The sequence below is a fragment of the Grus americana genome, chromosome 4 (assembly GCF_028858705.1).
Source record: "Grus americana isolate bGruAme1 chromosome 4, bGruAme1.mat, whole genome shotgun sequence".
Classification (NCBI taxonomy): domain Eukaryota; kingdom Metazoa; phylum Chordata; class Aves; order Gruiformes; family Gruidae; genus Grus; species Grus americana.
The window spans coordinates 22,339,968-22,364,114 of NC_072855.1; the positions used below are offsets into that span (position 1 = coordinate 22,339,968).

Sequence of the window (24,147 nt, forward strand, 5' to 3'; positions counted from 1 at the left end):
TAAATCCAGCTTTAATTATCTCCCCTGAATGTCTCATTGTATCTCTTTATGTAGAATATATACTAATGATTCATAATTTCCCTCTATTTTTTACAGGAATTAATCCAAACTCACTTTAAATGTGTATGCATGTGTGTGTGTGTGTGGGGGGGATGTTTCTATATTTTACTTTGCATTTAGAGAAATTGAACAATAGTTTAATTAAAAAACAAATCTATAAAATAATGGGGCTGAGTGCAGCACTCATTTATATCCCTGCAAATCCAGGAAAGCCAGTAGTTGCACATGAAGCATAAATCTAACCAAAATATGCCTTCCCTCATGAAAATTCATATGCTTTTTTAAGACCTTTCATTAATTTTTCCTTCTGATTTTAAGCATAATCTGTCTGTCATTTCTGCATGATTTTGAATGGTTAGGTTTTTTTGTCAACATCTGGAAAAAACCCCACTCTGTCTGTAAAAGACCTTTCATAACAGATTCTATAGAATAATGTCATTAAAAAAAAAAAGAAAACCTCAAACTTAATAATTATGATTTGTAAGAAATATATATACACTGCAAAAATCCTAATAAACAGAATCATAACCATTTTGCTAAATGTTACTTTTCATCTTTCTTTATAAATGTGAGAATTCAGAATTGCAGATGGAATCATGCCTATGCAAGAACCTTTTATTTTGAACAGACCTCAAATATTACTTTAAGAATGAGCAATTAGAATCATGTGAGATTTAACCACTGTTATCCAACATAGATTATTTTTGCTCTGTCAGTAACTTTTATGGTGTATTATCTAGTTGAAAATTTTCACAGAGAGTAAAAGAGAGGATTTAAACAAAGTAACTGGCTCCATGCTTAGCTAGCAGTCAGCTAAATAAGCACAGATGCAGTTGTTATCTGCTTAAAAGTACATCTGTGGTTTCCTTATTTAAACTCTTAACTTTTAACGTCCATCAGAAAGGCTGTCGCTGCAATGAATAATTTAATCACTTCTGCCTGTTACATGCTATACTACACAGCAAGCATATTTGCAAAGCTGTGAAAGACACCGGGCAAGTGTCAGCACACCCTATAATTCAGCCGACCTCCCACTCTATTCACTGCAGCGAACTAAGGGAGCTCAGAAGCGGCCAGGGGCAGGTTGCGGTAGGGAGAGGAGGTGAAGAGATCACAGCAGAATTGCACCAGATCAGCAAGACACTTTAGAAAGATGAAAGGTCAACGCGGGCTTAGTGCTGTTGTGTGGTGTCATTTCATCTGTTTGTCCCTTGGTGGAGTTCTTGAGTTAGTTTCTCCCTTCCGTCAAATGGCTTTAACTGCTTTATGTGGGGGTTTTGTCCTTGTTTTTCCCCTGCTTTCGAATTTGCTGTCATGTTTATTGTATTTAACCTTTTCCTCGCATTATTATGAATAGGATACTTTCAAGCCCACCTGATTTTTTTTTCCCCCTTCGGGAGCTTATTCTTCATCTATGTGTGTGCGCGCGTGTGTGAGCGCAAATAGTAATATGTAATATATATTTGTTAATGTATAGAGTGGTATAGATATGAAAATAATCTGCCTCTCTTTAACCCGAGATGGATTCCCACTGCAGATCCCAGAAGTAATTTTCCAGTGAGAGCCACCGACATTCCTAAACTGCGAAAAACAAATTGTCGTGGGCTGAAAGCGCCAAGTGCGGACGCGAGTTCGGACGCCGGCGGCAGAAACCGGGCTCCGCCAAGAAATGCAGATAAACTAACCATTAATTGCATCTGCATATTTTAACGATGACCCCTGTCTTTCCAATCAACAACTACAACAACGACAACAAAGCCCCGCTGCAGAGCATCGGGGGAAGGGGGGGGGGGGGGCATGCAGAGGAGCTGGGGAAGCTCCCAGGCTGCTTTAGGATTTCCCCACGTACAGCAGGCTGCGAATGTCAGCAAGACGGATTCCTTCCCACACGCAAGATGCCACCTCGGTGGCCTTATCAGATGTTCCCTTTAAGGACACAAGCTCTTATTTCCCCTCCGTATATCTCCAACATCTCGAGCTATTTTATTTATTACAGCCGATTACATTTGTGATCCCGCTTCCCACTTGATCTCACCAGATCAGGAGGACAAATGCCGTGTCGTGTCTGAGCGCGTGTGGGCGTCTGCGTGCATCTGGGAGAGGGGGGAGCCGGGAAGGGGGGGGCGGGGGGGGGGGAGTTACACTGCGCAACAGATTTGACCAAGAGGGCCAAACCTCCCCCGCCTGAAACAGCTGGGCTTGCTCCTACCGACACCCGAACAGCTGTGCGCGCACTGGCCGCGGGACCGGGAGCCGGGGTGCCGGGGTGGCGGTGAGGGGGGGCAGGGGTGATTCCCCTCTCCCCCCGCACGAACGAGCGGGATGCGGGGGGGACGGGGACGGGACACACGACACGGCGAGCACAGTCCCGTCCCCCTCCCGGCAGCCAGGGCACGTGGACCGGGAGCAGCGCTGCCATCCACCATGCAGCGCACGTCGGGCCCATTTCCCACGCCGGCCGCCTGCCCTGAGGGAGGAAAGGAGGAGGAGGGGGAGGAAGGGGGAATGATAGGAAAGGGGGGGGGGCCGTTACCTCTGCTCCGAAAGAGGAACCAATCCACTGTGAAGGACACAGCACTCCCGAGCAGGAAAGACATTGCACATTCAGAGAGAGATTGCATGTGAAGACACTGCAAAAAAGAAAGAAAAGGAGGGGGGCTGGGGGGCGCAGACCGCATGTGAAAGGCATAGTGTGTGTAAGAGAGGCCAGCGAGGGTAGGAAGGGAAGGGGGGAGCGATTGCACATGGCAAGAGAAAGAAATCACTCATTCGCTTGAAAGAGACTCTCGCAAAGCAGACCGTAGTAGAAGTAGACATGGGAGACAACGGGGAAGGAGACGCAGACAAGAGGCGAGGTGTCCATGCCGTGCAACAGCCCAGAATCCGATTAAAGTTTATGGCGGGGAGGTTAAAAGCGCTTTCATCCCGCCCCTCCCCTGGCGAATACATTAAGTTTCCTGGCTGCGTTTAAAAGCACAAAGGGAAGGGAACAGCGGGAGCTTCGGGTTGCAATTGTATTGCTAGTGCAGGGAGCCAGTGTAATGCAGTATGCTGGTATTGCTACGTACTGGTATGTCTGGATCTTACACTGTGGGCAAAATTTCCTCCTCTCGGAGCTCCAGAACTGCGAGCGGGGAATTTTGATAAATTCAAGTTGCTTGGCAAATATAATAGGGATTTGGTATTAATCCTACTTAACCCGCTGCGAAGATGCTGAGCTCCCGAGCCCCCCTCCTCCGTCCGGTACTGCGGCGGTGAACACTGAGCCTGCGCCGAGCCGGGCTTTCTCGCTGATGCTGCAGTTATAAAGCCGAGTGTCTCCAGCATCGGCGGGGGAGGGTTTTCGTGTTCTGGCGAGGCAGGGACAGCGACCGGGGCTGGAGCCAGGGCCAGGGCCAGGGCCGGGGCCGGAGGAGCGGCCGCCCTGCAGCCCTCCGGAGAGAGCAGCAGTCACTCTCTCCCCAGCACCGATTCCACGCGGCGCGACTCTGCCCCTCGGTGCCTCTGGACTCCCCAAGGAAAGAGGTGGCAACCTTCCCTCCCTCCCACATTCACTCACCGCCCCAAATGACAAAGACACGCTATGACCGTTGCTTTGAACCACCTCAACATATCCGGCCGCTTTTCGCTCAAATATGTCATCGCGATGAAAGAGAGACATTTCATTACATTCGTCTGCATGCGTCTTTATTCAAAATAACCATTTAAAACAAGGAATGCACGCACGCACACACACACAGAACCGGCAACAACTTGTTTTCCCTCATGTGTTCACAGAGGCAAAGAGAGCAGCTGGATTCCTGCCTCCCCCTCGCTGCGCGCACACACACGCACACGCACACACACACACACGCCGGTTCTCTTCCCACTGGCTGCCCCATGCTCGCCCAGGTTCTCCCTCTCCGCCAGCCCCCCCGGAGTCTCCCTCTTTTCCCTCTGGGATCCGAATGGAGAGGACAGGTATAGGAGCCAGGCATCAGCCAGGGCTCAGGGGCAGGGGCACGGAAACGCCATAGGCGAATAAATGGCAGAAAGTCAAAAGGAGAAGCGAACTAGGGACGCTAGAATAAACAAAGTTGAGCGGAGAGCTTTAACGTTAAAGTTTATTTCCCACTTACCCAGGTAGGTGACGCTACATTTTAGCAATCATCGAAGAAGCAAGTCTCTGTTCGGAAATAAAACTGTTACTTCTTACATGTGTTTATTCTACTACCCCTCTCGCCCCCTTCCTGATCATGTTCTCCGAGGGATTTTTTTTTCTTTTTTTTCTCCTAGGAAACCCACAAACACGCTAAAAGGACACATTCAAACCGTGGTAATAGGAGGAACATGAACACAAAGACCAAAAGGCTCAAACAGCACTGGGACACAGGACGAAAGTCTAAGACAGCCCCCCTTCCGCCCCGGAGTTTTATGCAGTTGCAGTGACTGCAGCTATTTCACAAAAGCACCGACACGACAGGGGAAGGTGGCAATCTGTGCGAAACGAGTTTTCTTACCAGCGTGATTCCGCAAAATGCAGAGCCCCGAACGTGCGCCAGCTCTGCCTAAAAGAAAGGCGAATAAACATTTGCTTTAAAAATCGTTGCTCGGTTCACAGTCTACAGCGGAGGTGGGGAGGGAAAGGATAGGAGAAAATCACTACAGATCACGGGTTTGAGAAGACAACAGCAGCAACACACGGGCGTGTAATGAGGATCGGTTTTGAGGACTGAACGGGTGTTTTGTGATGAGCAGCTATCCCACTTGCAGCACTAGCAGCAGCAGCGACAGAGGGTAAGGCTGGGCTTTCTGGAGTGCAGCGCTTGACTCGTCCTCCCTCCTCCTCCTCCTCCTCCTCCTCCCTCCCTCCCTCCCTCACTCTCGCTCGCTCTCTCTTTGCTCTCCCTCTTTCTCTCTCTCCCTCTCTCTTTCTGTGTGTGTAGCGCAGGCGGCTCTGCTGCTGCAGCGTCAAGGAAGAGCTACCGAGAGAGGCTTCAGCAGCTCCCACCACTTTGGGCAAACTTGCCGGTTTACTGCTTCTTCTTTTTTTTTCCGAGTGGGAAGCTTCTCAGTTGCCATTCAACATTTTAAAGCACAAGCCGCTCTGCCGTGGAAAGCGCCTGAGCCACACTTCTCTGAAAGACACAGGAGGGAATACACAATTGCAGATTTCACCCACCGTGGCGGTGCAGATCACAGGAAACAACTGACTGATATAATTTTATTTGCAAATAGAACTCTGTTTTGGTTTTTTTTTTCTCTCTTTTTAAATCGCGTCGCGGATCTTTTCCCCTCCCCTATGCCATGCCGCTTATATGGATGTAATTCAGAATCTGTGTTAATTCACGTGGGGGATCCAGTTACATCTTGTTCCGCTCCGGGTATATTTACGAGAGACCAATAATCGCCTTTGGACACATAGTTTTGTTGCTAACCTTTGAACTGAAAGGATCAAGTTCAGATCTGGTTACCTGCATTGGGACGGGAAGGAAGAGGAGAGAGAGAGAGAGAGAGAGAGAGACTGCAATCTCATTTGTGAATCGCTCTCAGTGCTGCAGATCGAGATTGCTTTAACACATGCAGTGCAAATGCAGGTAAGGCACACACACAAACTGCGGATGCAAAAACAAACTTGGGACTGTTGTGTGTGTATGTTCTTATCTACAGCCTTGCAAATTCTGGGCAAACGGCTTCTGCAGTTTCTGTATCGTTGCTTTGTGACTAATGACCTTGCGCAGAGTTGTTAAAAAAAAAAAAAATCCTCTCCGGAGAAAGAGCTGAACATTTTAGGCGATCTCTGAAGATGGATTTGGGTGCTTTTCTGCCAACCAAAGGGGATATTCTGTGGACTGCTCTGTAACACACGGGTTTCTTCTCCCATCAGCTGTGCAGCTACCGACATTATTGGGATTTTTATTTTTTTCTTTACCTTTTTAAATTATTTTTTTAAGAACTGCCCATTGCTAAGAGGATTTGGAGTTTTCCCGGACACAAGCCCTTTGAATAAAGCAAATCACTTTTTTTTTTTTTTTCCTGTGTGTGCAGAGAGGGGGAAGAATAAAGCTAATGCCTTGGTCGTAAACGGCTGAGAGAAAGAGAGAGAGAGAAAAGAGAGAGTGTGTGAATTGTAGTTAACTCTAGTGTCGAAGACGACGACCTGGGGGGCTTCGAATCGCACAGTGCTGCTCCTGCTTTTATTGCAAACCTTGCAAAGTGATTACAGTAAAATCAGAGAGGAGGAGGAGAAGGGGGAGGAGGAGGAAAATCCCATCCTATCTGCTGAGATGAATCTTTAAAAAGCAAAATACACTGTCCCGTGAACTGTAAGTATATCGCAACTGGAAGACAGGGAGAGCAGTAGAGGAGCCAGCAGTAGGGTTTTGACCACCAATTGCACCAGCCATGAGACAATAAGTTTCCAGGAACAGAAGGATTTTATAATTGATCACCCGGACGCTCAGCCGTTCTGTTGGCTTATCAGGGGAGTTTACTGGGGGGCAAGTGGGAGTGAGAGGAGGGGGGTTTTCGGTGCGAGGAAGATGAGAAAGATGCGGACTCTCCTTGGCTTTGTGCATTGCTGCTGCTGCTGCTTCTTGCTTCTCCTGCCTCAGCCACACTGGGTCAGCCTGGCAGCGGCCAAGCAGCTCCTGAGGTACCGGCTGGCCGAGGAGGGACCCGCCGACATCCGCATCGGCAACGTGGCTTCCGACCTGGGAATCGTGACGGGCTCCGGAGAGGTGACATTCAGCCTGGAATCGGGCTCCGACTATCTCAAGATCGATAACATGACCGGGGAACTGAGCACCACGGAGCGGCGCATCGACCGCGAGAAGCTGCCGCAGTGCCAGATGATCTTCGACGAGAACGAGTGCTTCCTGGACTTCGAGGTGTCGGTCATCGGCCCCTCGCAGAGCTGGGTGGACCTCTTCGAGGGCCAGGTTGTCATCCTAGACATCAACGACAACACCCCCACCTTTCCGTCCCCTGTGCTCACGCTTACCGTGGAGGAGAACCGGCCCGTGGGGACCCTCTACCTGCTCCCAACCGCCACCGACAGGGACTTCGGCCGCAACGGCATCGAGCGCTACGAACTGGTGCAGGAGCCCGGCGGGGACGGCGGCCGCCGCGGTGGCAGTGGCAGCGGCGGCGGCGGCGGCGGGGGGGGTGGTTCGGCCTCGGCGGCCTCCGAGAGCGCCCTCTACCCCGGCGGCAGCAAGCGGCGGCAGGAGGCGGACACGGTGGCCCGCAGCAGCGTCTTCGAGCTGCAGGTGGCCGACACCCTCGACGGGGAGAAGCAGCCGCAGCTGATCGTCAAGGGGCCGCTGGATCGGGAGCAGCGGGACTCCTACGAGCTCAGCCTCCGCGTGCGGGACGGCGGCGACCCGGCGCGGTCTTCACAGGCTCTCCTGAGGGTCGTGATCACCGACGTGAACGACAACAGCCCCCGCTTCGAGAAGAGCGTCTACGAGGCAGACCTGGCGGAGAACAGCAGCCCCGGGACCCCCATCCTGCAGCTGCGAGCCGCCGACCTGGACGTGGGGGTGAACGGGCAGATCGAGTACGTCTTCGGGGCGGCCACCGAGTCCGTTAGGCGCCTGCTGAGGCTGGACGAGAACTCCGGCTGGCTCAGCGTCTTGCACCGCATTGACCGGGAGGAGGTGAACCAGCTTCGCTTCACCGTCATGGCCCGAGATCGGGGACAGCCCCCCAAGACAGACAAGGCCACAGTCGTGCTGAACATCCGCGACGAGAACGACAACGTGCCCACCATCGACATCCGGAAAATCGGGCGCATCCCGCTCCGGGACGGGGTGGCTAGCGTGGCCGAGGACGTGCTGGTGGATACCCCCATCGCCCTGGTGCAGGTATCGGACCGGGACCAAGGTGAAAACGGCGTGGTGACCTGCACCGTGGTGGGCGACGTGCCCTTCCAGCTCAAGCCGGCCAGCGAGGGCGAAGGGGAGCCGCAGAACAAGCGCAAGTATTTCCTCCACACCTCGGCCCCTCTGGACTACGAGGCCGTCCGCGACTACAACGTGGTGATCGTGGCTGTGGACTCGGGCAGCCCGAGCTTGTCCAGCAACAACTCCTTGCTGGTGCGGGTCGGGGACACTAATGACAACCCTCCCGTGTTCAGCCAGGCCGTGCTGGAGGTCTCCTTCCCGGAGAACAACTTGCCGGGCGAGAGGGTGGCCACGGTGGTCGCCACGGACGCGGACAGCGGCAAGAACGCCGAGATCACCTACTCCCTGGAGTCCTCGCCCCTGTCCTCGGAGGCTCTGGGCGGCATCTTCAGCATCGACCCCGACTCCGGGGATGTGTCGGTACAGGCGGTGCTGGACCGCGAGCAACGCGACACCTACGAGTTCCAGGTGACGGCCCGGGACAAGGGGGTGCCGTCGCTGCAGGGCTCCACCACGGTGGTGGTGCGGGTGGCGGATCGCAACGACAACGAGCCCCGCTTCATGCAGGACGTGTTCACTTTCTACGTGAAGGAGAACTTGCAGCCCAACAGCCCCGTGGGCATGGTGACCGTGATGGACTTCGACAAGGGCCGCAACGCCGAGCTCAGTCTCTCCATCCAGCCCGGCGACTACGACCAAGCAGCCGGCATCTTCTCCATCGAGAACGACACCGGAACCATTTTCTCCACCATCTCTTTCGACCGGGAGCAGCAGACCAGCTACACTTTCAAGGTGAAGGCAGTGGACGGAGGCGAGCCGCCGCGCTCTGCCACCGCCACCGTGTCCCTCTTTGTGATGGACGAGAACGACAACGCGCCCACGGTCACCTTCCCCAGCAACAGCTCCTACACCGTGCTGCCGCCCTCCAGCAACATGCGCACCGTCGTGGCCACAGTGGTCGCCACCGACGCCGACACCGGTCTCAACGCCGACCTCAACTACAGCATCGTCGGGGGCAACCCCTTCAAACTCTTCGAGATCGACCCGGCCAGCGGCGTGGTGTCGCTGGTGGGCAAGCTGGCCCCCAAGCACTATGGCCTGCACCGACTCGTGGTGCAGGTGAACGACAGCGGCCAGCCGCCCCAGTCCACCACAGCCCTGCTCCACGTCTTCGTCAACGAGAGCCTGTCCAACGCCACCGTGGTGGAGAGCCAGGTGGCCCGCAGCCTCCACACGCCCCTGGCCCAGGACATCGCCGGCGACCCCAGCTACGAGCTAAGTAAGCAGCGGCTTAGCATAGTTATCGGCGTGGTGGCCGGCATCATGACCGTCATCCTCCTCATCCTGGTGGTGGTCATGGCCCGCTACTGCCGCTCCAAGGGCAAACACGGCTACGAGGCCGGCAAGAAGGACCACGAGGATTTCTTCACCCCGCAGCAGCACGACAAGGCCAAGAAGCCCAAGAAGGACAAGAAAGGCAAAAAGGGCAAGCAGCCCCTCTACAGCAGCATCGTCACCGTCGAGGCTTCCAAGCCCAACGGGCAGCGCTATGACAGCGTCAACGAGAAGCTCTCGGACAGCCCCGGTATGGGGCGGTACCGCTCGGTCAACGGCGGCCCGGGCAGCCCCGACCTGGCCAGGCACTACAAGTCGAGCTCGCCACTGCCCACCGTCCAGCTGCACCCGCAGTCCCCCACCGCCGGCAAAAAGCACCAGGCCGTGCAGGACCTGCCCCCGGCCAACACCTTCGTGGGCGCCGGCGACAACATCTCCATCGGGTCGGACCACTGCTCCGAGTACAGCTGCCAGGCCAGCAGCAAGTACAGCAAACAGGTAAGAGCCCTGCGCCCCGCGCCGCCGCGGTCCGCGCACCCCCACCCCCCACCCCCCCGCGCAGCCCCGGACACGCGCGCGCACACACACACCCACCCCCCGGGTGAGGGAGCGGCGATGCCTGCCGCCCCCCGCCTCCCACACCAGCACAAGCAGACACGACCGTCAGGTTCAATGACCCCTTCGGCCTGGTATCCCCCCCCTCCCCCCCGCAGGCAGGCAGGCAGGCAGGTGCCCGGACCAACACACAGCACGCAGGAAGGAGAGTCAGATCTCTTTGTTGTTATTATTATCATCATTTTTATCATTCCCTCCGCTTTTCAGAGCCGGCAGCCAACCAGCCCGTCCGTGCAGCTGCACCGACGGGACCGCCCCGCCGAGGCGGCGGGCGCGTCGCTCCCCCCCCTTCGCCGCAGGCGCAGCAGCAGCCGGCCGCGGGGGGCGGGCCGGGGACTCGGTCACCAGCCCAGACGGCGAGCCGTGGGGCAACCCGAGCTGCCTTTATCAGCCGCCCGCCCGCAGGCCAATCCCGGCGGTTGGGGCGGGCGGAAGCAGGAACCCCCACCCGGCGGAGCCGCGGTCCCCTGTCCGCCCCCGCCGTCCTGCCGCCCCCGCTTTCTCGGCCGATGCCGCTCTCAGCGGGCGCTTCCCCCGCCGTGATGCTTTCCCAGCCCTAGAGACAGTGAGCTCCGGCTGAGGAGGGAAGTTTCGCCTCGGTAGCCAGGTGTTTTGGGAAAGAGGGCTGTTGCCTGCCTTGACGCTTCCTAAGTGGGTGAGAGTGGATTTGCAGCCGCCGCGCTGAAGCGTTAATGGCTGTAATTACCAGGTCGTTCATTAGGACCAAAATGTTTAAATAATCTACAAAGCCTATCTGCTGTCTAATTTACACCACAGAGATTACGCTTATTGCAGCAGTTGCTCTGAATACACATAAATGTTAGAGAGCTTAGAATCGCACCCCTGTATGTTTTCATTGCCTTTTCTTTTTTCTTTTTTCTTTTTCTTTCTCTTTTTTTTTCCCCCCCCCCTTCCCTTGTATATCACACGAAATTCATTCTTTCAAGCTGAGAGGCCTTAATTTGCCAGCCCAGCCGCTGCATAGCTTTGTCTGTAGAGAGTGTGACTGCCGTGGGACCTCTCAGAGCGAGGTGTGCCTTCAGGAGTGCCGCAAGTGACTGGCTCTGATCTCGGCTGGGTTGGCGGAGATCGGTTCAGTGAAGCTCCGGTAGCCTAAGACTGGTGATGGTAGGGACTTCTTTACAGTCCTTGAAGTAAAATAGGGATAGCACAGAGGAGTATCAAGCTCCTAACTGAAAGCGTCTGTTTTATTTATTTTATAGGACACATATGTAGCCTGAACAGAGGTCACTTTTCTTTGGGGGAGTACGTTTTGGGTGATCGTAAAATGAGATACTTAACACCTGGTGATTGCCATTACATCTTTCCATGTAAGATGATATTCTGAATGTTTCCTCAGATATATGCGTGTTACGCAAGAATCTAGAGATAAATGACTGCTGATTCATGTAAATACAGAGCCAAGTCTGGAACAGGGAAATTCTGACTAGTTTGACAAAAATGCTTTCTTTTCCACTTATTAACATGCAAATATGGTACACTATTTTTTTTTTTACTTTGAAACGTCTGCTAGTCTACTACAATTGAAGTTTTACAATGTGTTGCCAGTATTTGCATTCTGCTCAGAAATACTTAAAATACTTTAAAAAAAAATGAATTGTATGAGCCGCTCAGTCTTCCAGATCACCAAAAAAAAGTGTGATTGATGTACTATCTGCCAGGATTTTTGTGTATGTTGTTTTACAAGTGATACAGATTTATAGAACGTTTGACACAGTAGTTTCTGGGTGATACATTTCATTAACTCTCTCCTGGGGAGTACATTACGATTTCAGTTTGAAAATGGTCTGTATAAAATACAAAATACTAAGAAAGTTCCTAAGCTTCCATCTACTAAGGCTTATTAAGCACATAGTAGATTATGCCGTTTTAGTGAACACTGGAATAAAAAAGTAGCAGTGGAACATATGCTAATCAGATACTACTTCTTTCTGGCTGCAGCAGTTCATCTAAACATATGAATTATAAACTGTCAAAGTGTAATTTATTTTCAGTGTAAAAGAATGACTTGCATGCTAAGTGTAGGAATGGTAAAGCATTACACCATAAAAATGACTATTTTGCTTGATAAAAAACTTATTTAAGATTACGTTACAGAAATATGTTTTGAATTACTTAACTTTTTTCAAGGATGTATTTTGATATGCAATACGTTAGAAGACTTCTTAGTAGAAGAAAATGGCTTTATTACGCTTTTACTTGCAACAGTCAAACTGATAGAAGTACATGCTGAATTGCACCATTATTTATCCAGTTTGTTAGAAAACCAGTTTCTCAGTGTCGGTACTTTTCCTGTGCTAAGTATTTAGTTTGTTATGAAGGGTACTTTACCTGAGTAGTTTATTATATTCTAATGCCTTGTCTTTTTTTTTTTTTTTAATGTGTAGAAAGTATTTGCACACTTACAAAGCCTGTACGTAAGTTAAGGAAAGTGTCCAAGAAAACAATAAAGATAATGCTAAATAACAGACTTTATAGGAGAGACTATCAGGCACAAAACTTTTGTTACTGCTTTCCTATAGGTACTTGCCAGCTTGTTGTTGAGTGACATTTATATAGTTTTATTCACGCTTTTGCATAATAGTGGGGACATTAAGACTTATTTGCATAAACAATATGTAGACTTTTCACATCTCAGACACTGACAGTGGAGCATTTCTCAGTTTATCAGGCAAAACACATGAGGATTTTTAACACCCAAACCACGTCGAGCTCTTGTTCAGCACATTGTTTAGAGAGAAATGTGAACCAGTTCTAGATAAGGGATTCTGATGTGGTGTATATCAGATTGTTTCATGGTTTAGCTGTACATGGGAAATAGAACCATAGTGACATGACCGTGATAGGGACACTGGTTGAAATCTCTAAAGCTGCCTTTATTTACTCATTGGCAGTTCCCTTTGTTCTTAGGAGACATTAGAAGGTGTATAAAGTTTTAGAATAAATAAGGTGGATGCAGCAGGACGTACCTGCTCTAAGTTACTGGAGATGAGAGCAATACTAATTTGCCATTAGTGTAATTAGAATTGGTAATTGATACCCTCATATATCTACAATACGGCAGTCAGGAAATAAAGTCTCGACTTACGTGACCGACTGGTGTACCCCAGCGAACACAAATTGTTTTCATTCTGATTATTTGATACTTCGTTTTTAAGGTAATGCACTGAATTTCTTATATGAGTTCCCAAATACATCTTGTTTGGTACAGTACTGTATAGGAGAACTTCAGTGGAGAAAACTACAAACAATTCGTAACTCTTCTCTTTCTTGACACCAGTTATTTTACATAAAGTTTAAAACTAAATTCTGTATTCTCTATTCAGTAGACTTCTGACATTTCACTGTCACCTTTCTAGAAGATCTTCCACAAGTTTGACTCCTATTCTTGTCTTGTTTAGCATGGTATTACTCTGAAATATTCTTTTAGCCTCCCATTTATCAATTATCTCCTATTCAGTAAAGCACTAACATATCTACTTAATAGCAAACAAATGTTTAAATCGCTCAGTATTCCATAGGTCTTAATCACTTGCCAAAAGTTAAAGCTGTACAGAAGTGTTTTGCTGAATGGGGATGAGTTTAAGAAAGTATTTTTCTGGATCAAAGATTTAAAATCCAAACCCTCCAGGTGCTGCACATAGCCTGTGAGGAGCCTGCGTACTAACTTCCAGCACAGCCAGCCAAAGGAAAGCTCAGTGCCTAAGAGGAATCACTTAGCAGCTTAGAGGGTTACATCCTTAATCATAATTCTAATCATAGATTTTAATTGTAAATAATTGTTTATTTTCTCATGTTAGTTACAGATATATCTTTATAATACATGCTGTTTTTTCACTTTGTTTCACAGTGCAAAATCGTAGCATATGAGCAGGTTTATTTCACTGAAACTTTTAGTCACAAACATGAGATTAGCGTGTTAACAACCACTGTTTGAAGAACAGGCCTTTTAAACCCTGTTTATGTGTTTACATTTTTTGGCCATCATGTTCTCTTGGTTTCTTTTTTACTTGCTCTGCTCAACAAACAACGATTGTCGACAACTAAAACCAATGCAGTTTTGATGATGTTGGGTTTTTTCTTTGATTTTTTTTTTTTTTTTTTTTTTTAGGAAATATTGGTCACCATCGGTAGAATTAGCAGATCCAGTACAGGAATTTGTGAGCAGTGTTATTTCTTTGCTTGGGGTGTTTGCTTCCTGGCCAGTTCTGTAATCCTTTATGAATTATCCCTATGCCTTTTCTCATTGGAAATTTACTGTTTAGTGAAGAAAAACGTTTATTATACCAGAGTGTGCTGGCACGCTAGTCAAAACTAGATGCTTTTCTTGTAAAGTCATATTTCCATGAAAGTGAAATATGTAGACATTAATTTCTGAAAAAAAAAATCTTTGCATGGTAGCCAGTTAATTTGTTTTGTAACATTTCAAACATTAATCAGTCTGTTGCAATGTGGAAGCATTTTGACTAGTTGCATATCATGTATGTGAATTTTATCTATAAACTAAATGGGTCAATTTCATCTTAAATATGCACATATAACCAGCAGCTTTAATAGGACCCAAAACTCATCCATTAAGGGGGCAATCGGTTTAACCATGAAGGAAAACATCATCTTTTTTCTTGCTTATGTACAGACACACACATACACACAGAGGCTTATCTGAAAGACTGCTTATTATAATCACGCAGTAACTCTCAAGAATAAAGTTTTTCACAACTTCCAGCTAAGCAAATGTCCTACAGTATAATAATTGTAAAAATAACAATGTTATGGTAGCACTAAGTGCAATGTAGAGAAAAAAATGCGACCATTGTAACCAAGTATAAACATTTACATTGGCGGCTTCTTTCATACATTTAACTGTAATACTGTTTGGTGCAAAGTGTGCAGAAGTATATTTCAAATTTCTGTTCTCAATTTGCATTATATTAAATACTTCACAATTAGTTTTTAAAAGTGACCCACATTTGACCTTCAGTAACAAATTATGATGAAAGAGGGGCTAATTAAACATGAAATAGATGGATTGTTGATGCTTTAATTATCTTTATTTAACACAAAGTGTTCCACTGATAAGTGCAGCCTCTATTTTTTTCCTCTTCAGTAAAATCATCTTGTACTGTGCGCAAATGACTAACTTACCACTGAATCATTCTGTGCTCCCAGGAGATGTACAGAGCCAAGAGGGACAGGATCTGAGTAAAGGAGGATTCATGTTCTGAATAAGTAAAGAACTGTACTATTATAGGCAAGGGGTAGCAAGAAACATCTTTAAAAGGATAGAATCTGATTTATCAACTCAGACAGCTCTCTGGCATTGTACATACCAATATGAACCTGGGTTATAACCATGGCTAGCAGTTTGACTGTTGCTGTCTCAGGCTTTGTACTGTAGCAGTGTATTTCTGAGTGTTTCTTCTTCTTTCTCTCTGTCTTTTTTTTTTTTTTTTTCATGTTTAGTTGCCTTGTTTTCTTATATTTGGGATATTTGCTAGTTCTGTGTTTCAGAGAAATACCTGTCCTGCAGCTTCAGGCACATCTTCCTTTCAGGATTTTCTTTCAAACATTTTAGAAGGTTTATGTAGTTAGTAATCTGCTGGGCTACTTTGAGATGTAAAACTTATCAAATTGGTTTTACGTTAAAATATAAAAGAAAATCAACAGACTTCAGAAGTAGTTAGCATTGTGCTTATGAGTCAATTAAATCCTTCACAAGCACTGTGAACTCTTTGCTCTATTTGCTCAACATTTTAATATTTAAGCACTAATCTTAACAGGACACATCATTTTCATTTTCTTTGACTATATATACAGGAAATATTGATACAGACATATGAGCAACTCAGTACAGTATTTAGCAGGCTGCTTTTCTAAGTTTTCTAAGCAAGTCTGCTTCCAACAGATATTTACAAACCGTTAAAGCTGAAAAACAATTTCCTTTTTCAGTCTTAGGCTAATACGTTCCATGTAATTTATGTTCTACATTTCTCCATTTTTTTTATTTATTACCTTTTTAGGTGTTTTTATCTCATTGTGTGCTCAGGCAATGCTATTTCTGTATTTTTGTCCCATGATTTTTCTTTCCTGGAAGAGCAGATTTGTTGTCCGTCTGTTACTGATTTTGGACTTTGCTAGCGTATACTATATATTAATTTTAATCACTGATTAAAATAACACAGGAATAGAAAAACAGTTTCTATTCAGAATCAAAATAAAGTTTTAAATTTTTTTAATATAAGTTTACATTATTTCAATTTTTGAATCAAGATTGTAAAAGAAAACTCCAAAATTCGTATGGGTGTATGTCAAGTTTATTGACTGTGCAGTTTAAGGAAACGTGTGTTTGTAATGTGGACTGTGCAAATCAAGTTATTCTAACAGTGTTATACTGCATGGCTCAGTAGCAGTATAAGGAGAAGATTTGAAATACTGCTATTAAAAACATTTTAAATTATTTTCTTTCAGTTGATCTCACAACACCCAGTCCTATCAAGCCTTGCTAGCTTCCTATCCTACAAAATGTATGTTGCTATGTAAATAGTAAAAATGAAATTCACCTATATCCTGTATCCTTTAATGTTTTTTTCTTATTTGTACTAAGTTGCACAGTTGAAATTTTTAAACCTTAATTAAACATAAGTAAAAGTAACTTGCGAATCTAAGGTCTGTGTAAAACAGCAGATGAGATAAAATTATAGGGTTCCTTTGAGTTTTGACTTCTATGAAAAAAGTGTCTAAGGAGAGGGGAGAGAATATACACATATTATGAATAAGCTAGGACTGACTGTGTTCCATATACTTCAGGCAACAGAGACTTCCTAAGGTCACTTTATTCTGCTGTTGTGGATGACAAAATATCACAGTAATGCTGGAGTAACTAAGGTTAGTTGGGGCATCTAAAACATGATTTACAACAACAGAAGATGACAAAGGAGGAGTTAAAATGTCTTCATTTTTTATTTTAATGCAATTTCCTTTATAAATACTTAACTGAGAACAGGTCATGAACAGATGTCAAAATCTCAAAATGTGATTATACCAAAGTATCAGTTAGTCAAGTTCCCGAATGATGTCAGTGACACACATTGGAGTTGTCCAGCTCCGTGGAACTGTGCTTAATACGAGCCATTTGCTCACTCTTATATGCCCATTTTCACTGACAAGTGCTGTAAAGTTACTGTTAAGAACAGCTTTTGACTATATTAAAAAATAGGGAATAAGTGTGATATATAACATCTATGAGCAGTGTGGAGGAACTTTTTTTAATGGAAGGAGAAGATGAGAAAACTGAAAAGTTTTGGGTTTTAGATATTTGAACAGAAATAATATTCTGGCCACATTTAAAACTGAAAGGTATGTAAAAGTGATGTGCTTTCTGGTTTTGTTTCTATCAATCAAACAATCCCCTCATTTAGGTATCGCAGCTGTTTTGCAATCATTAACTTGTAAAATGCTGCAGCATAACCCCAAAAGTATAGTTTATTTTCACTCAGAGCGGATCACAAATGACATAATTATTAGAAGCTAAAGAAAAGCAGTATGGTTGTCTTTCAAAACTTAATTTATCTTATTAACTACTGACAAAAGTGAGTATATTTTTAAAGGCAAATATTGTTCTGTCAGATGAGATTTTGTTACAGATTTTATGTTCTGAATCAACCAACCTAATGACTGAGTTTGTAATCCTTGAATGAAAGAAATGTTGCAAGTAGCATCCCTGGAGTGTTAGGAAGCAACAGAATTAATATTTATCAAAGTATTTGATATAGGGTCTGTTATTATCTACAGATAACATAAAGTCGAATTATAGATAAAGTCAATTTTTTAAGACTAGGTACAGAAGGTAGGTGACTTGCTGAAAATCACTCACAGAGTATGTGGTAGAACTCGAATACGGAAATACTGATTCCATCTGCCAAAATTTCAGAGCAAATTTTATCTTGCAGCCTTGTGTGAACCAATTCCTTTATGGTACTACATTGTAAGTAACAAAGTATTTGTCACCTGACAGGATAAAAATTCTTGCGTTGCATGGTCACATGATGATTATGGAGAATCCTCCATAAACTCTGACGAGTGAGTTTCTTGCCTGGGGTTGTGGCCAGGAAATGTGTGTCTTTTGTGGTATGTGCCAAATGTTTTTTCTGTGGTAGCACTTCTCAAGGAGAAGTGGGAGGGGCTGCCATAATTTATTCTGTCTAGCCATGTATAGATGTCACAGATTTTTCAGCCCTGGAGCAGCGTAAAATATGAGAAGTTGCCCCGACTTCCTTTGGATACCAAATCCACGTGAGGCAGAATCGCTTTAGCACGTTCTCAGAGACTTATCCTTGGGGAAAATATCCTTTACCAGGACGATACTTTTGCAGGGATACAACTTGATGTAGAATTGTGTTTCTGAGTTCAGTGTTATGCTGAAAAATGAACTAAAGGAAATTACAGAAACTGTCACGGTGTTCTGGGTGTGATGCAGCTATCTAAACATATGCATCCCAGTGTCACTTTAGGGTATCTAAAGTTTCTTGAGATATCTGCACAGACAGGGTGTATGATATAAGACCTGGGTGTCTTCTGGGACCCTCTTTTGTAGCTGCAGCTCAAGGCCAAACAAAAAAGCAATCACTAAATCCTTTGGTTTACTTAAAGAAACAATAATTGAAATAAAATTAAGAACTCTGTGAATGTAGCACATTTTGGCAGGGTTGAAAATGATTTTTCCAATAAGCACTTAAGCACAATTTTCAAATGTGTGTGCCATACACGTGCCTGTTAATAGAATGCAAATGTGCAGATACACGTTCACATATATACTGATGTTAGGTTAACAAGTTGGTTTTGAATTGACACAAACAGTTTCTGTTTTCACGGAAACAATACTGAGAGCAGTTAGTTTCACTCAATTTCCATTCATCTTCGGACCTCTTGGGTTGATGTTTATCTCATGTTAGGTGAAACTACAGATAGTTCCGCAAAAGTCAATCAAATTTAACTGATATCAATTGCTGGAAATTAAATCAGGTGATATAAGAGACCGCTTTGTATTAAAACAAAATATAGGTACAGAAGACCAGTTTATCAGTTTGGATGTTATGCATCCAGTCTCCCAAATTTAACTTGTCAGCATGTATATAGGTATGATTTGCAAAATAACAAAGTACGTTTTCATCATGTATTACATCCAAATGTAAAATTGTCTTTGTAACAGGCTCTGGGAATGGTGTGGCTTTAATGACATTTCAAAACGTACAATTTTAGTATTAAACACCTTCTTACTCAAACTAATGGTACTGCAAGCGTATGTATTTGTCAAGCTGCCTTTGTTCAGTTACCTGATAGGTCATGGTGTTTATTTGTGGAGTCGTGTGTTACCCCTTGTCGGCATACTTACAAGAAAGACTTGGCCTGAAAATTCCTGTCCATTTTATAACGCAAAACTTTGTCTCTCAGAAGAAATCTGGTCATTTGCTTAGGCAAATCTGTTTACTTTATTTGGGAGTCCTTTTTTAAACACTATATTTAACAAGAGAAAATACTTCAGTAGTTTGCAAGCTTTCTAAAGATGAAAGTCAAGGATGGAAATATAGACAGTAAAACAACAGCAAATTAAAGTCTTAGTTTCTTCACCTGGCCCCAACATTTTCACAGTGCTATTTTAAGTCCCTGCTTTACCACCTTTACTGTTCACAATTTTTATGTCTGCTGGTTTCAGCGTACATTTGGTCTCATTCTCCATCATGTCACTCCTGTTCTAAGTGAAGTTACATTGTCATAAAATTTGAGTAATGAAATGGTGAATCAGTTTCCTTATCTCCATCCATGTGTTCTAAATTGGTTATAATGACATAACATGTGCCTTGCGTGATAGCGAGAGAGGATATCCATCATTCTGTTGAATCAGAAAAATGCTATTTTCAATGAGCATGTAATTATGTTCCAGTTGCAGCACAAGTTTACAGAAGGACAGTAATTGATTTCTTTGAGAGAGAAGTGTTTGTTTCATTTTCAAGAAATGTTGTGAGTTCTTTTACAGAAGAAATAATTGCAATGGAAACTGGAAATATCTCCTTAAGACAGGTCACTACATGCTCAGCCGCCGAACTTCAGCCCAGATCTTGGGTAAGATCTGTCACGCAGATTTAGAAAATTCACTCAGAAGGCTCCTCTGACTATATACTGATGGTTTCATTCTGCTTCCTGCAACTTAAGGGCCTGAATCTATCACTTTATTTTAATGGAATTTTTCTGAATACGAATAAAATTCATCTATTCCTAGAGCAGGTGTTAAGTCATATGAGTAAAAGTGACAGCAATGGGTGTGAAACAGAGCCGTACTCGTTTTCGTGGTGACTTTCGACTATGAGTGTTTTTCCTAGAAATTACAACATGTAGTCATGTATTTTACCCAATTTATTACTATATACATATAAAATATAATAGAATAACGTATCTGAAATTTCTAACAACAGTGCAGATGGGAGCAGTACTTTATAGGAATGACAAAGAACTGTCACCGAGGTGCAGTAGGTGTTTCGCCAGGATGTGGTTCAGACTTGATGCTGGCAGCTCCCTTGAGCAGATACAAGACCAGTATAGGTTGGTGCAGCACAGTGACTCCTCCTCTTTAAATTCTCCAAGTCCCTATGTGGAATTGTACGCTCCTGAAAAAAAATGCTGCTTGTGGTGTTCTTATGTGCTTTCTTTACATGAATTTAAAAAACTACACAAGAGAGATTTAGTTCAGAAGAGAAGGAAACTTGTGTTTTAGCAAAACATCACTGCTTTTGCCGTTCTGCATTTTGCAGAAATCACCGACCACTTACATAATTTGTCCTATCTTTTTTATGCAACATCAGTTCTTTAAATATTTATTTATGAAATGTTGCTAGTATTCTAGGTCTTTTGGGTTGTTCTTTAGGGCAGAGGAAAAGATAAGCAACAGTGTGAAATTCCTCTGTGCAGAATAAATTAAGTAGATTTTGTTTTCATTGTATTGCGAAATATTTTATCACTTGTGTGACATTTGAGGAGACTGGAGGATGTTATATTCAATTGGTCCTTCAGACACTGCTGAATGAATTGAAAATTCGTCTTGGACTTTCTAATACTGAATATTAGTGCACCTTTCTAGGAACCTTGAATGCTAAATTTATGTATTTTTTCTTTACTAGTTCTTAATTAAATATATAAAGTGACTGAACTATTCAAATTACACAGTAACCTTCCCGGAGAATTAATGTTACAGAAATATGAAAGGACTGGCTAAAACATCACTCTATCAAATGTTTCTGAAAGGCTTTATGTATTTATAAGACTTCATGATCTACTATTGATGCAAATTACTAAGGATAAAAGAAAATCCATCTGTTATCAAAGAAAAAAAAATAAATGAAATAAGTCCAAGGATTTGAAAGACTTAGCATTAAGGACTAAGAATTCATACTTTGTGATGGGTTTATAGTAATTGACAGTAGAAAAGACTTCTTTTTAGCATTCACAATGTGGTGGGGGTTTTTTTAATCGAAAGAAAATGACTTTTTCATAAAAGCTTCTCATGTAACATATCCTGTTTCATTTCATAATTTCATATTCTTCACTGAAATGTCTCAATTAAAATGTGACATACAGCATTTCGTGTCGCATTGGGCATTATTAGTTTTGTTATTATTACCCTTACATTTAATCAAATTGTAGCTAAATAAATAGCATTTCATCAAGAGCCGTTGGTTTTTAATCAGCTAGGAAACAGATTACTGGCCTTAGAACAGATCTAAGGCTAGTGTCTCCAATCCACAACTAATGGTGCGCTGATAATAGGACTGTCCACAGGCAAATCTTACTCGCTCTCCTGATCTATGATAGATTTTCCTGTACGTTAATATTAAATCAGATGGAGACATTCTGTAATACCGCTACAGTTACTATTTTTAACCTTTCCTTTTTAATTGGAAATATATACCGTTTGGAGATACTATCTCCGCGTTTCATTCCTGAAAAGAAATGAAAAGAAAAATCTCAAGGAAAACATAATAGCCATACTTTTGCTTTAGCTTCTCCTCTTAAAACGGTCGCTTCTTTAGGGGATAAAGTCCTGTTGATACTTAAATAAGTATTTAGCTGTAAAATCACATATTTTACTGCTTGGCTAGGGGAGAGGAAGGCGTCTGACAAATTGCAGCAGGAAGTAGTGCTTCGCTCTGCCTTGGTGGTGTGTGGGCTAGCTGTTGTGAGCGCGGATGCCAGCGTGTTCTCTGGATCAGTTGCAGACCGGGTACTCACCGTGTACCGTGTATGCAGATTGCTGCATTAAGGTGATATAAGCATTCACATTTTCCCAGTGTGAAGATGATGAGGGTGACTGCTGGAGTATGGAGAAGCCCCTGTACTGTACCAAGACTCCATCATTTCAGGCTCTTCACAAATGCAGACCATACCGCAAGAGCTGCTTTTAAGCAAGGGATACACAGGGGGTAGAATAACACATACTGTAGCCAGCACGGTACAGCGCTCTGAAAGAAAGCTGTTTTCTGGTCTGTGTACATTGTTCTTGTGAAATGATTGCAGCAGTTTGAAATCTGTTTTTTCACCTTGCTCGTTATGCAAACAGCTCTTCACTTTTTCACGAAAGCAAGTGGGAATTGTTCACTGTCACAAATAATAAATAACAAGAGTACCCGATCTGCACAGCATGGAAGTGATAAAAACACATGCTTATGAGTGCTTGAGATTTCACAGCTATTAATTTTGAACTTTTTGATTGCAGTTCTGTTTTACAAGAGTGGATGCTGTTAGGGCAGCAGTACACTGTGACAGTGAAAAATTATGACAACATGCATTTATCATTATGAGCTTGATAAATTCAGTGTAAGAGATGGTCAGAAAATGCCCCTAAACCTGAAGTCATGAAACGCATCTTGCTGTTAGTGAAAATTAAATATTACTGCTAATAATCTTTAGTACTAATTTAATACTAACATTAATATGTTTGAGAAGGTTTCTTTGTACATCATGAAACGTACAGCTCTTATCAATGCTAGTGAATTCCTTAACATGTGCGTTGAGGGACACCAGGAGTTTATGTGCAGAATGCTATCGCATATACAACATGTATTCACATACAGAAAGGTCCTTTACAGAAGGTCAACAAATCCTATAGCACGTTAGGGATTAAAAAAAAAGTCAGAAGGAGTCTTCAGGCTTCGAAGACTGTTTTTAAAAAATTTTTAAAGGCACATTAGCATTTAAAGTCTAAATTACAAGCTTTGCCTAAAAGTATACTCCCCAGCTACTTCTACGTAAATCAAAATGTGGTAGATCACGTCTTCCATTTTGAGATTGCAGTATTCACGGTGTGGTAGGAGTGTTTCAAATCAGAAACCACATTTTTTAGTTTATGGGGTAGAAACAGGGATTTCAGTAATAATGAGGCATCATTCTGAAGCTGTCCTGTAAGACAGCAGAACAAAGAATCTGAATGCAGAGTCTGTAATATTTCTGTTCAAATTTCACAGCCCTAACAGAGAAAGGGAATCCTATGGTATACAGTAGAAAAAGTCCTGAATAAGGGAAGCAATTGAATAAGAACATGGCTAGAAATGTTAGTACCTCATTTTTTCATCTTTATCATTCTAGGGAATTCATCTCCAGCCTTTCTAAAATCCTCACTGAGCCGGTATTTTTTTTCCCCACATTTTCAGAATATCATCAAAGCCATGCTGATGCCAAGAGCATGTCTCAGAGTCCTGGAATCTCTGAAGAAAACATTTTGCTGTCTGTCCTGTTTTTGACATAATAGAGATTCACCTAAAACTTTTTAAAAAATGCATAGAGATCTCAGCTTGTTTATTTACAAGGCAAGTGTTATAGGTTGCAATCAACAGTTTATAGTTCATCACCAGATTAATAAGAAATAATTCCAGATCCAAGAGGCATATGCTGTCAGTGAATGTCTAGCTCAATAATTAGGCAATCTGACTATTGACTGCAGTAAGTTTCAGATAGGTTGTAATGTATATCCCATGTTTAAGGCATTGTAGTCTTGTAATCTGGAGGAGGAAAAGGAACAATCTCATGAGAAAAGGAAATCCAGCTTGTAGTAAGTACAGCTTTCTGCCTACCACTTTTTTTTCTGTAGTGGAAAACTGCAGGTATTTGGTTTGTCTCCCTAAGGAAAGGCGTAGCGTTTAAGCAGGACTTTTCTCATAGAAAAAGAGAAGAGTTAGAGTTCTGG

At 44.1% G+C, this 24,147-nt stretch overlaps 1 protein-coding gene across 2 annotated transcripts in view; it reads left to right on the plus strand.

Annotated features, from left to right (window-relative positions):
* Positions 1-3,952: 3,952 nt before the first annotated feature.
* Positions 3,953-24,147, plus strand: part of PCDH7 (protocadherin 7) — a 287,469-nt gene continuing 267,274 nt past the window's right edge. For both annotated transcript variants that reach the window (XM_054824675.1, XM_054824676.1), the window contains exons 1-2: positions 3,953-4,182; positions 4,336-9,779. In XM_054824675.1, coding sequence (XP_054680650.1) covers positions 6,582-9,779 — 3,198 coding nt within the window. In that variant the 5' untranslated portion in view covers positions 3,953-4,182; positions 4,336-6,581. The remainder of the gene's footprint in view (positions 4,183-4,335; positions 9,780-24,147) is intronic.